At 41.9% G+C, this 14,719-nt stretch overlaps 1 protein-coding gene across 7 annotated transcripts in view; it reads left to right on the top strand.

Moving 5' to 3' along the window:
- The window catches only part of AK8 (adenylate kinase 8), a 69,297-nt gene that overhangs the window by 34,482 nt on the left and 20,096 nt on the right, over positions 1 to 14,719 (top strand). For all 7 annotated transcript variants that reach the window (XM_033077153.2, XM_033077154.2, XM_033077157.2 and 4 more), the window contains one exon: positions 8,335 to 8,476. In XM_033077153.2, coding sequence (XP_032933044.1) covers positions 8,335 to 8,476 — 142 coding nt within the window. The remainder of the gene's footprint in view (positions 1 to 8,334; positions 8,477 to 14,719) is intronic.

Here is a 14,719-nt window from a genome sequence, read left to right as displayed (position 1 = left end):
TTAGAAGAGGGAGAGACAGCAGCTACAGTAACGGGTACAGTGCTTGGGGGAACTAGAGACTTTATTTTTTTTAAAGAAACTTTCTAGGGTGCTGGGCGTTTGAAGATAAGTTGGGAAGAGCTCAGTGCCTCTTCTCTTTTGAAGTGGAAATAGGACAGTTTGAATCCGTCGAGTTTAATTTTTCACAAGCTTTAGGGGCCCTGCAGTGCAACTCCCTTTTTATTATTGAAAAAAACTCGCCATTTTTCTTTCATTTTTCACACACATGCACACACACACACACACAGTCCAAACAGGAGCTGATAAACAAATCGATTTTCTACTTTATTTAAGTTAGTTTTACAGGAATTCTATAGCTCCCCTAAATGTGCAGCTTGCTCACAAATAAACTGTGTAAAGTTACAGAGATATTTATGAACACACCACACTTTAATTTATGCATTTTTAAGAAACCTTCACCTCTGTTTGACAATGCTTTTGAAGTAGCTCCGTTTTTCAAGTCAAACTTTTGACTTTTCCTCTGGGACTGCTACAAAGGTTTTTTTATGGAAAATAGGTAGCAATCTTTTTTCCTACTAGGAGAAAATTGGTGGTCAAGAGAACATAATAAAATTTAGGGGTTTTATTTTCTGTTTTAGATGGCCATATTTTTATATGAGATGCAAGGTTGTAGAACAGAAAGTTTTAAATGCAGACATATAGGCAGTAGGTTGTAATTTTCTTCCTTAAGTTTCACTTTTTCATGTGTTGAATCACTTCAAGGTGATAAATCAGAATTCCCTTTTCCTTTATTTGAAAATCTAGGATGTATTTTTCTTTATTCCACAATCCAGATTGGTGTATCTGTCTGGCAGATACTCAGAGCTGGAGTGAGCCTTGCTCACTCCAGATATTTTAATTATTAAATTAATATTACACTAAATTACTATTAACTATTAAAAGATATTTTTAGGGCTACCCCACTTAGGAGTAAAAACAAAGCAACCAAAAAATCCAGCCTAAAAAGCCAACCCTGGAAGCCAGACCAGGCACAATAAATATGATTTGATTAAAGACAGGAGTGCAGTTGTTTTCTGGAGCAATTGTGATAATCAGTCCATTCATGGATATGGTCCTGCCTATATAAAATGGTTTTGCAGTGATATTCACCATTCCTGCTGTTGCTGGAGGATCAATATTCCAATATTTGTGCCACAAACCCTCATGGATTTGAGTGAAGATGTGGCCCTTGGCCATTTGGGGCCTCGTGGTTGTCAGGGGCTTTTAAACAGCAAAGTACAATATAAATGTGAAGTATTAATCTTTTATATCCATATTGATCTTCCCTGCTGACAGTCATTCTTTAGAATTTAGGGAAGTGGGGGTTCCTTTCCTTCCCTTGCAGCTCTGTCTCCTCACCAAAGGGCTGCTCACTTCAGTTCTGTGTGGTTTGCAGTTTGGGATGGAGATATCAAAGCAGTTTTTATACAAAAAACAGAAGGAAAAGCACATTGCATGTTGTCAGCATCCCCTTTTTTTGGAGTTTAACATAAAATTCTGGGTTTGGCTCAGTTTCACAGGGTGTAATACAAACAGAACCAGTCTGTCCTAATGACAAGGAAAACATGGAACAGCTTTTGTGCATCCTTTTATATTTTTAAATGTCCCTTTAATGTGGCTGGGAGGTGTCAGGAGAAGGGAAGAGACAGGACTGAGCAGGATCCATCCCACTCTTGGGGTCTGGAGCACGTGCTGGCACCAGGCAGGGATGAGAAATCCCTTCAGGAGCACCCTCCCTCCTCATCCCATGGGAAGCAGGATTTGCTGTAAAAAGCCAAGATGTTTTTCACCGTGTTTATCAGACCAATTTATTAATTTTTTTTAATATTATCACTGACAAGAAGGGTTTGTAGGTCAAATTCTGCACCGTGTTCTTCAGCAGAGCTGAACTTTTAGAATAAAGAGGAAATAGGAATTTGGTTGATAATGGAAATGAGTCCAATGGGTTTGAAGTGCAGTTGTTATCTCTGTCCGACCATATTGTGAGGAAACCAAAGCAGTAAAAAGAAATACAAATACACATTTTGTTCCTGGTTTTAGAAACTTTCAGAGTAGACACATCCCTGTGAGATAGTTCAGAGCAGCTTTTGTGTCCCAGGCAGGTAAAGTGAGGCACAGAACCTGGTTCAGCTGAGCTGCCACGCTCAGGGGATGTGGATGGGAATCCAGGGATGTGGATCCTGACCTTGGATCATCCTGGGCAAATCCATGGAAAACAGCAGAGCCCGTTTTTAGTGGGGAAAAAGCTTTTTGTTTGCATTCAGTTTGGACTGAATTTCCTTTGCTCCTAACAAGTAAAGTGGTGTAAGTGGCTGGAATGTCATCACTAAATGTGATCAGATGTAGATTCCTGAATCTCTGGCTTGATACCTGTGAGGAAACATTTCTGAAGGTCTTAATTTATCCTGTATCATATGATTTAGGATTATGATCAGTAATTTGTGATTGTACCTGATAATTTCCTATTTTATAGCCATTTTGAATGACCAAAAACCTAAAAAACAAAACTAAAACCAAGGAAAGACTGGTTTTAATACACTCTAACAAGCAACCATATTTTAAAGGTGAAAATTAAATATTTAACCGCGTTATATATTTTACTGTATTAACAGAATTACTCCGATTTTTACAGAAGTCCTTCTCAGCAGTGCAGAACGAGCCGGGATTTGTGTAGGAATGATCCCTGGGATGGATCACTGCCCATTCGTGTTCGCTGTCCCTTCTTGCAGCCCGGTAAAACCGGAGATGCTGTCGGTGTTTCCGGCGCTCTGGGTGCTGCGGGAGGCTCGGCAGAGTCCGGAGCGGGCGCGTTCTCCCCAATTCCCCAATTCCCCGATTCCCATCGCCGGGAGCTCGGGGCGGGGGCGGCTGCAATGCCCGCCGTGACCGCGCGGTGGCGACAGAGAACAGCCAACGGCGGCCGGGAGCGGGGCAGGGACAGCCGGGACAAACCGGGATAAACCCGAGATAAACCGGGATAAACCCGGGATAAACCCGGGACAAACCGGGATAAACCGGGACTGCCAGGGATAGAGACACCTGGGACAAACCGGGATAAACCCGGGATAAACCGGGACAGCCAGGGATAGAGACACCCGGGACAAACCAGGATAAACCCGGGATAAACCTGGGACAAACTGGGACAGCCAGGGATAGAGACACCCGGGATAAACCGGGATAAACCCGGGACAAACCAGGACAGCCAGGGATAGAAACACCCGGGACAAACCGGGATAAACCCGCGACAGCCCGGGACAAACTGGGAAAAACCTGGGACAAACCGGGATAAACCAGGACAAACTGGGAAAAACCGGGATAAACCCGGGACAGCCAGGGACTGAGACAGCCTAAGACAAACCGGGACAGCCTGGGAAAAACTGGGATAACCCAGGACAAACCGGGACAGCCTGGGATAGAGACACCCGGGACAGGCCGAGACATCCCGTGACAACCCGGGACATCCCCAGGACTCCCGGGACATCCCCGGGACCCCTCCGGATGAGCGGGGCTGGAGCTCCCGGCGGGACCGATCCCGTTCTCCCGGGTGCAGCGAGGCAAAACGCGCTCTTCTCCTCCCGCTGCCGCTGCAGAGCGCTTGGGTGTTTATTATTTACGGTCCGGCTGTTTATTAATTACAGTCCCGGTGTTTATTATTTGTGGTCTCGGTGTTTATTTTCGGTCCCGGTGTTTATTTTCGGTCCCGGTGTTTATTATTTTCGGTCCCGATGTTTATTATTTACTGTCCCGGTGTTTATTATTTTTGGTCCCGGTGTTTATTTGCTGTCCCCGAGCCGGCTGCACACAGACCCGCCCGTCTCACCCACCGGCGGCTCGGAGGATTAGCCTAAATTATCGATCAGCCCACGCGATGGTAAATCACTGCTAAATCATTCTCAAACAGATTAAAAACCAATTTATACAATCTCAATCGATACCTCCTCTGAGGACCTTAGCGTGGACAAGAAAAAGCCAATTATTCATTGTGAATCATCCCGTTTCTAGAGCAATAAAATAAGGAAATCTCACGCTTTGCTAAATTTGGGGTTTCCTGGACAATTCAGGGAAGTAGCCTTTGGCAGTAGCTCGTACTCTGGACAAGATGTTAACTGTCAACTACTGGGATCAAGCCTCAGGCATCTGAATTAGCTGTGAAAGTCTTCAGACCTGGCTAAAAAAAAAATCTCTATATGCAGGATAAAGCACAGGTGGACAGTATTGTCAAAAGGACATTTTAGAGCACAAAGCTGACAGAATTTGTATCTGTAAATGCATTTATGCTGTACTTAGAATCAAGGTTTTATAGGTTTGGGGAAGTGAGTTGATAGCCTTCAAAAGTCTGTTTTAAAGGGAAATACATGGAGGAGGAGGTATCAATTTAAATATGATAATTGTGTAGCTTGGAGCACTGACAGCATTGAGGCTATTGGAGAATAGTGCCCTGTAATCTCCCAAGTGGTGTTTTCCCTTTCAGACTGGGCCTTTAACGTTCTGTTACTTTTGTCCTGAGCAGATGCTGTGATTTTGTAAGTGATTGCCTGATTTTGTAAGTGATTGCCTGATTCTGTATCTGATTGCCTGCTCCTGGTTTCTGTTAGTGCTGCAGATCCATGGATTGGGGAAGAGCTAATGGGCCACAATTCTGTGAGCTTCATGAGGATCTACTTCTCATGAGAATCATCTGATACCTGTGAAAACCTTTGAAGCTCTGAGAAGTAAATTTATTTTTTAAATGCTCTACTGGAAGGTGCTGATTTACAGCCCTGGAGATGGAAAATCTCTGGGTGTCCACACAGCAGTTCCAGCACGAGCAGCAGCACTGTAAGCCTTGTCCCCTGCCTGATCAAACCCCTGAAGTGATTAAATCACTTCTTAGATCCACAGCTGCCAGTTCAGAGGCATAGTGTTGATCATTAACATGGTGAAACAGGCTGGGAGATAAAGGAGACACGGAGTGTGGGGTGGTGCAGGCACAGACAAATTACATTTCCATCTGGAGCTGCTGTGGCCTCGTTCTGCTGCTGTTCCATGCCTGGGATCTGTGATCCTGGCCCCCAGTGTCTGATGCTCTCAGGAATCACTGCAGCTCAGTGGCTCTGCAGCTTTACTGCTCAGGGGTGAATTTTACTCCTGTGCCTTGATTTCTCTCCCACCTTACCCAGGCTGTTCTCTTTGCAGCAGCACATTGTAATTTTTTACAAGAAACTTACATTTGGACTTCTCTAATGATAAAGTAAAATCTCTCTTGAGTCTCATTCCCCTAACTTTCAGAGTTGGAAACTCACACAAGCTTATGTTGAAAAGGAATTGATTATTCAAAGCTCTTGTGCTTCATAATCTCCTTAAAACATGTAGATTGAGTGTCTCATCAGGAAAGCTCTATATTTTACTTTGCTATATGCCCATTGGGCTGTGTGCTTAAGGCCAGGAGACCTCTGGCTAGTTCCTCACAGGCTGTGTGCCCCTCCAATTACAGGTTATTAATTTGCCTTACATTCCAGAGACAGTTCCACATGAGTGAAAAGGAATTCTGTACTGCAGAGTTCTTCATTACCTACTCTGTCTGTACTACAAAATAAGAATAATACTGATTTTTTTCTCTCTCTTTTTTTTTTTTTTCCTTCCCTCTGGTCTGTGGAAGATGTTTTACAGTTTTAATGCAGCTGTTTTAAGTGTGACTGTTCCTGTTCAAGGGCAGCTGATGTACTTTGTAATGCCACAGAGCAGCCAACAAGCTCTGTTCCCCCATTGTGTTGAAGTGATAGGTATGTTTGCTAATCAAGAGGAGAGCAGAGCTTGCTGTCTGACTTGTTTATGTTTTATTTCACACCATCAAGCTTTAGAGGGAGGCACAGAAAATATGTAAGCATCTATATTATTCAGTGATGTATATGTGTACATGGGTGTTGCTGACGTCTTGCAGTCACTCCTGGCTGGAGGGAGAGAGATGTCAGGTGTCCCCAGCACCCCTCAGAACTCCCCAAACCTGGCATCTCATTAGATAAACTATTAATTAATTATCTCTGCATCTCATTGTTTTTTCCTCCTTGTGTGGTTGCTTCAGTTTTGTTCCAAAGTAGTGACCACAGTGGAAGATTTTGATCATCAGAGTTCACAGAAAGCCTGTGGGAAGTGCTCAGACCCAGGAGATGCCCCAGCTTCCCATCACAATTGCTTTTTAATTTCCTCATAGGCTGCATTGTTTCTCCTTCCCATGTGAAGGATGGAAGCAATCTGGAACTGGGGAATCTCCCAGGATCTGCTGGAAGCTCCCAGCACAGGATATCCATCTTTGTGAGCCATTCCTGGCCCTGCCAGCCTCTCCCCTGTTCATCTGACAGGGATGTCAGCACAGCAGAATCCTCCTGCAGTTTCACTCATGGAGTTTGTAGGTTTTATTCCTTGCAAAACCGTTTGGAGCATTGTGAAATTTAAAAATAAAATCATGACACTTGGCATCTCTGTAAATCCATGTCAATGATTCCAGTAAGAACTGCCATAAAATAACACACATGAAGAAAGTTTAGTGCTGCAGCCAGAAATTTGGGACTATGGGAAAATTCCACTGGTCTTTGAATGGAATGCATTTTTGGGAAAGGGAAGGTGGATTTGTTTGTTTTTCTTTATTCCTGCTAGCATGTGTTGGGTTTGTATTAATTCTTGCAAAAGCTGGGGGGGTAGGGAGAGATCTGCCCTGAAAAGTGAACTGAAATTCTCCTGTTGTCCCTCCCATGAAGCATCCATCTGATAAAATTCCTTCCTGCTGCTGTGCTATTGTTACAGTTAATTTTATGAATCCCCATTTTTAACAGAATACCCAGGTTTTGCATTGTCATTTTGCTCTTTGTCAAGTGTGTGGGTTTATTCCATTCCTTTATTTTTTCTTCTTTCAGCAGATGGAGAATATTACTCTCTTTAACTTGTTCTTTTATAATGTGAAGTGGATATCCTCAATTAATACACTAATCTGTTTCCTAATTAATTCCCTGTGGTTTTCCTCTCTTTTTGCTGGTACATTGAATCCTGAGTGCAGTTCTGTAAACTCAGTAATTTGATTATTGAAAGGAGAAGCCATGAATTTTATGACAGAGGTGCAATGTTAAATTCCAGGAGCAAATGGATTCTGTTATTGCAGTTTAAAACCTGCATGTTCCTGGGGTAGAACTGTGCACTGCTAATAATTCACTCTGCTAAAATCCAGGCAGATTGCTGTCAGCTTGTCCTGAAGAGAAGTGCAGTGCTAGAAATCTGACACATACACTCTCCTACAAGCACTTGTTGTTGTATTTTTGTATGCAGATGTGATGGCATCAAAACATCAACCTGCCATGAAGGGGATTTATGTAGCAATTTCTCTCTTGTTGCCAGCAGAGCACCTTTATCAGACAGATAAAGGGAAGGGGCTCTCCTTGCTGCTGGGGAATTGGTTTGGCTGCTGCTTTGGGAAGCAGCTCCAGGTGATTTTGCTGTCCTTTCTTTGGGGTTATTTGACACTGAGCTCAAGACATGACAATAGTCATTGGAAAATCTATAGTCACTCTCATTGAACTTAATAATTTAATTCTGAATACACCCCCTCCTCCCAAAAAAAACCAAACCCAAAATATAAGTGTTACTTCTTAACTGAAGTATTTTACTTCATAAAGACTCTAGTAAAAATGTGCAGGATACTCCCTTACCACTAAATAGAATTTTTAAAGTTCCATAATAGTTGTATTCCCAGTCAGTATCTTGCTGATGTTCTCTCTTGCCCTAAAGAAGAAATAATAATAGAGGGAAAAAGAGCTTTTAGTCCTAAAATTAGGGGTTCATCAATGTAGCAGTTAAGGTTGTTGAAATTAATATTGAAAATTATTTTCAGTTATAAAATCTTCAAGCCTTTGGGTAAATTGGAGCAGTAGCACACATAGGCTGTTGTGACAGAACCATTATCACCTCCTGAGTTCAACCCAGGATTCTCAAAAATTCCTTTCCTGTTCCTAAAGAATCCTTTAAGATTTCTCTTCCACAACTCAGGTCATTGTTTTTGCATTTTGGTAAGATTGTGTCACACACCTCACTGTGCCACCAGTCCAGTGTGGCTGAGAGGAAAAAGCACTTTGCAAAATTACCAAATCCTTTGCTTTGGTCCCACAGTCCCTTGTGAATTTGGGGGTTCCACGACAGTAAATATACAAAGCCAACAATGCCAATAAATGGGAATAACTGTTTGGTTTGGTTCCAGAAGGACTTGTGAGCATCTCCCTCTGCTACAGACTCAGCACACAGAATAAATGTCACCTCTTTCCTCCTTTGCAGTGCCAGACAACCTTGTCCTGAAGCTGCTGACAGAACGCCTGAGCGCCCTGGACTGCCTGACCAATGGCTGGGTGCTCTCTGGCTTCCCCAGGGATGTCAAACAGGCAGAGCAGCTGCAGAAAGCACAGATTAATGCCAACAGGTAAGGGAGAAATCCACCCATCACAGTATTGTAGAGATGAAGAATCTGTTTGTGGGAAGATAAAGATCTTTATTGTCATCCTTTGTGCTGCTGCTTCTTAGTTTTTGCTTCCTTAGCAAGGAAAGGGGTCCTGCTCCTGGAGAGTAGGAAATAGAGCCCTGGCCTGACAAATGCTCCAGATGGCCAAACTGTGGGAGAGAAAAGAGGTTTGTTGTTCTGGTTATTTGTTTGAGTTGCCTCTAAAGCCAACCCATAAGAAATGGATTAAAGTTTGGATTATATGAGAAGATGTATTTTACTTGCAAGCAGGAGGGGGGATCTACATCTTCTTTCTTCAGCATTGACATAATACCATGGAAATATATTGGTATTGCAAGGAGCTCATTATGAGACTTTTGGGTTCTGTGAAATAATTAAAAACAACATGAGAATTACATTTTATTTGAGCTATAATGAATTGTTCAGAAATGTAATATGAGAGACATCAGCATCCAAAGAGAACTGTTACGAGTGCCAAGCAAATAAAATAGAGTTACTTTTCACAGCTGGTCCAAAGGTGGTGAGGATTTAAAGTGCTGGTGCACTCATCAAAGCTGGGAGGCTTTTCCATTCCCTTCCCAGGCCTTCCTGGTTCTGTCCATCCCATCCAAAGGCAAACACTGGAAATTTGTGCTCTTTCTGCTTCCAAGGAAGATGTTCTTACCTAAAAAGCAGTGGTAGGAGAGGTGCATTACTCACATCAGTGTTTAATTTGGCAAAGTTACTCTTCCTGCCCTGGATTCCCTCCTCTACAGGGATAGGAGAGGGATGGAAAAGATTGAGGTTGAGTTGGAGAGAGAATTGAGGGGAGTGCCAGTCATCCATCAAGGTTTGTGGAAAAGGGAAGTGTGTGAAAGCAGCAGTAACTTTATTTATCCAAAGTAAGATGATGTACATCTTAAACAGGAATCCATTGCATGAAAAAAAATGGAGAAAGAACCTCAAGCCTTGTGCTGGACTCAGTTAAACATGATTTCCCACAGATTATTCTTCTTGTGCATTTAGAAGGAAGGGGCTGAATCCCTGAGCACCTGTGAGTCCCTGAGATCAGTGTGAATACTCAAGTGTGCCCTGCCTGCTCCTTCACAGGACTGAGACCTCATCAAGGGAGGAAGAGCAACTCATTATAGAATTGGATGTGTGGAAATTCAGCCCTGATCCATTTGCTCAGGCTCCCTTTGCTCTGCACATTCACTTCTGAGTTTAGAATTTGGTCCCTGGTTTATCCAGGGGTTGAAGTGAGGGACAGAAATAGTCCTGGAGCTCCCTGATTGATCTCAGAGCTGATATTTCCATGAAGCTGAAGTGGTAGGATGTAAGGCAGAGAGGGTGATTATAAACAAAAGGACACATTGCAGCACAGGATAGCAGGGCAGTAATTCAGTTTCAGTTGTGATGCTAGTTATAAAACACTATCTGCAGAGGTGGTGTTTCTGACATCAGGAGAAAAACCTGATAGAATTATGGCCTTGAAATCAATCTGGGAATAGGATGCAGAAATCTATAAATCAGACACAGAACAATCTACAAAGTCTCATTTTTAGGAGGGCTCTGTTGATGAAATTAGATTAAAATAAATTTACATATATATCAAGTTTATTATTAAAATCTAGTCACATCAGTAAACAAAATTATTTGTGAAAGAGAATGTTACTCTGGTTTTTGAACTCAGAGTAGACCTCTTTGGCTGATCAGAACACAGAGTTATTGTCTGCTTGTCAAGTCACAAATCTATTCCTTAGAGCTAATAAATGGTTAGTGTTCAAATACTATGTTTTATCTGACTCCCACCTCATAAAGCTACCACACATAATACTAAATTATACAGCATTGAGCAGGATCAGTCTCCTGACTCCTCCATCTTATAGAAAGAAAAACAAACCTAGTAATTGATGGTAGAAAAGAAGGAAAATAAAGTTATTTGAAAACAAACAAAATGGGCTATAAAGTTTGTTAAAATGTAATAATAAAAAAAAAAAAACTCATACAGCATCAGCTACCGCATCCAAAGAACTGCTCTGGAACAAAAAGGAAAATAATTCAATTTTCACTGAAAAAGTAAATTAGGATTTGCAGGGGTTTGCTGCAAGCCCTGTCTCCCAGAGAGCCCAGAGCTGCTCTCTGTGCTCCCCCTGTGAAGCAGCTCCTGCCTAAGTGGACAGGATCCTCCTGGCATTGAACTGGGGCAGCCTTTAGGGCAAATGAGGAGCTGAGGCTGTTAATGGCCTCTCAACTGGGGACTAAAAGACACCTTTAACCCCTCAGTGCCCGACCTGAGTGGGAATCCACAGGCACAGGGTGGCTTCTGAAGCTCTGAGCCACTGGCACGAAGGTCTGACTTCAGTTCCTCACCCAAATGAGTGTAAATGGGTGTTTTAGCTTTTTTAATTAGTGCTTAAGCAACAAAAAGAAATGTATAGCCATGGATGGTTCTGCTGAAAACTCGATGTGATGTCCACCAAAGTATTTTTTCATCCTTTTTGCTCTCTCAGAGTTAAAATAAGATTCAGCAGCAGCAGGGTTGTGTTGTGAATCTCTGGTTGTCACCTTCAGCTGTTCCTGACCATTCCTCTGCTGGGCCCATGCCAGTTTAGGCAATCAGAAATTCAAGGGTTCCCTGAGCCAGAGGAATCTGGAAAACTTCTAATCACCCCTTTTCCTTGACTTTATAGTCTCTTTTTCAATGCTGTACTTTGGGCCACCAAATCATGTGGACAGGAGTTTCACATTTCACTGGGTATCATATCAAAATACTTCATTATTTTTTTCCAGGTGCATTTCTTCTCTTGAGAAACAGTTACAGGCATTCCCTGGTCATGTCTCCCAACACTCCTGATTTTCTAAGCCCTTTGTATTTGCCCTTCAGTCACCTCTTTCCCAGACAAAGAACCTTGATCTGTTTATCCATTTTTTTTTCTAGAAATAATTTCATTCTTTAACCATCCTGTTCTCTCCCCACACTGGGCATTCCAGTTTTTTTTTTTTTTTTTTTTTTTCCTGAGGTGGGACACCCAGAACTGCATTTGAGGGCAGCACTGTGTACTGGAGGTGGGTATAATAAACATTTTTATTTTGATCTTAACTCCATCACTCATAATTGCTGATATTCTATGAGAGGTTGCTGGGATAGATTTTGGAAGGGCATGTTCTGTGTGTAGACTGTGGTAACTAAACATTGTGTCTTTCACTGAAAATACACCAAAAATTAGTGCCAAAATAGACCAAAAAGTGTAAAAAATCTCAGTTGAGTGAGTTCAAACTCAGCAGAATCTAATGAGACTCTTTAACTCAAGATTTCTGCATTAAAGTTAGAGCCAGGTTTGTGTTGGAGCTCTCCCCAAGCCTTCCCATCAGTGCCCAAGGCTCTGCTGCTGCCTGTCCTGGGATTGCCACTTCCCCTGCTCCATCATTTCCTTGGTTTGCCTTCTCATCTGAATCCAGGGTCACTTATTTTACTTTCCAGTGTTGATTAATCACATTACAAATAATACAAGTGCACAGACAAAGCTGGGCAGGGAATGGCTGAGCCAGAGGATTTACCTAACAATACATCCACAATATATTTCTAATACCCATTTTTCCAAAATTAAAGTTGTTTCTTTCCCAGTAGAGAAAATAAACAGCAACAGCTTCTCCAGTGCAAGCTTTCCAGCAGGGTTTTATTTGGTCTTCAAAATGATGTGGCTGTGTTCCCAATTATGTCATCTTTTTACATAATATAGTTAAAGCTTCTTTTTCACCACGCTACTGAGAACATGTATTCAAACAGTTTAGGATAATGAAGTTCCTAATTTCTAAGGAAGAACCTGTGAATATGTTGAAAAGAGAGAAATCAGATTGGGAGGTAAAAAAGATTTTTTTTCTTTTTAAACTACTTGGTCTTTACATGGGGCTTTCATATTTCTGCAGCTGATCCCAATGTGGATTAGGGATAATAAACAGCCTATTAATGGAGGCCTGAACTAGGAAATGGAGTTTGAATCAGCAGCAAAATTCAATGGCTGGTGAAGGTTAATAACTCCATTACTATCAGCTCTATTTTTGAGCCGTTTGAAGAGCTGGGTGTTAGCCTTATCTTACTCCTCATTAATTGAGCTAATAGAACCCCAGTGACCTCACCATGCTGCCATTATCTGCGAGTTTACCAGACATGGACTGGAATACTTATCACTGAATATGTATTCCTCAGATTCATTTTTATATCAGAAATACTTTTTGTTAAAGGTTGGCTGCCTTCAGGTTCCTTTTTGCCTTTTCATGTCTTTGCTGCCTTTTGTAACAGTTACTTTATTTGGAAATTACATGTAAATGACTTAATTAAATCCCTATCAAGGAACAAGCTAAATCCCAAAATAGTTGCATCAAGGAAACATGATAGTGATTGAATTATTCTGACATGGAAAAATCTTACAGAGCATTTTAAAAACTTTGACCTAATTTAAATGATGGATATTGTATATTTACAATAGATGTGGTTTTAGTTGATGGCATACAAAAATCTGATGAGTAGCAAAGGAGAAATGCTATAATTATATCTTAAAACAAAAAAAAAAAAACAAAACCAGAAAAATGGTGTGGTAATCAAGGGACTAAATCAGTGCAATAAAATTTGCTTGTACCACAGAGACAGAGAAGCTGTAGAAAAAGTCCAAGTGAGCTATGTAGGATTTGAATTAATTTGTAAAATAGTAAAAATAATAGGCAGCACAATTCTGTGTTTCAATCATTCTCATTTTTTTCCTCAGCTCACTCTTCCAGCCATCCTGTGGCTGCTGCTTTAGTGACTCTCTTCACCAACACAAATTGCTTTGGGTTTGTTTTCCCTTTGCATTTCAGTGCTCCCATCTCAGCTGGGCTCTTCCTCCTCTATCCCTACAACAAACCAAGGGCCAGTGGGGGCTAAAGGAGCCAGACCTTGCAGAGCTCTGGGATGTGCTCAGGGAATAGAAACTCGCTGGAAATTGTGGTTTAGGTGAGGAATGCTGATCTGTGTCCCCCAGCACAGGCACTGCCCCTCTCACCTGTGCTGGGTGTGCACCCCAGCCCTGCTCTGAGGGACCCTGGCCAGGGGGGAATGTCACAGCTTCTGTTCCCCAACCAAGATCCCAGGCAGAATTTTAAACTGCAAAATGTTTACTGGGCAAAATTAACAAATCTTCCTCTCAGCTGAGCCTTGTCTGCTTCACTCAGTGGGTGGGATTGGTTTAATCCAGTTTCTACTCCTTTTTCCAAGGTGAGTGATTTCTAATCTAACTCAGGACTAACTCAGTGATTGTCCTATCTCTTGATGCAAGTGTTTGGGCACTTCTACTGCTTATTAACAAGACTGTAATTAAGTAATTTACCCTTGTTTCCTGGTCTGCTTTGAGTGCAAAGGCACCACTGGACATGGAGTAATGGGCAAAGTACATCCATGATATATTTTAATATTTTAAATATTTTATATTTTATTAAATAAATCTCCCATTCCCTCAGTGTCCCTCTGGCAGGAGGGTTTTGTTCAGCACTCCCAGGGCTTACATGCAGTGCAAAAACTCACCCTCATTCTTTTGTCCTCACAAACCCAATGGAAGCAGCTCCTTGTTCAAATTTCTGAGCTTTTGCCACTGGTGGGGAATCTTTACTCTCCATTCTCCCCCTCCTGCTCAGACTGTGCTCTCTCTTCCCTCCTAACACTAATGAGAATAGAAGCTCTTGCTCTTAAATAATCCAATAGATAGAAAATTGGATGATTACAATAAAAAGATTATGTCACTTCTGCTGCACATTCTGCCTGACCTATATTGGTCCCATAAGAGCCTTTCTCTCCTGGGGAGAAGCATTAATATGCATCTTGAGCCAGCAATAACAAAACATCAAATGCAGTTTTAAAATCTTTCTATGGGCTTTCTGTAGGATGCTGCATTTGCTGTCACAAGCTGATTCTGCTCCAACAAGAACTGGAGGTATATTTGGCTTCAGTTGTGGGAGGCAGGGATTATTTTTAGAAGTTACCTCATCTCATACAAGCTCCTTTTGATGGCTGGAGTTTGTGTGGTGAAATCCTGGATGCAGCAATTAAGGAGTGCTCTGATCTCAGCAAGCTTCCAAAGTCTCCAGGAAGAGAAAGAAGAAAAGCTTCTACTTCTAAGTCAGTACTTTTATTTTTATTGTTATTTTTAAGGACTCAACACCACATGCACAACCCTTTCATTCCTTTTGCTG

Source organism: Catharus ustulatus, chromosome 21 (genome assembly GCF_009819885.2).
Source record: "Catharus ustulatus isolate bCatUst1 chromosome 21, bCatUst1.pri.v2, whole genome shotgun sequence".
In the NCBI taxonomy this organism is placed as follows: Eukaryota; Metazoa; Chordata; class Aves; order Passeriformes; family Turdidae; genus Catharus; species Catharus ustulatus.
This window is presented reverse-complemented; position numbering and strand designations above follow the sequence as displayed.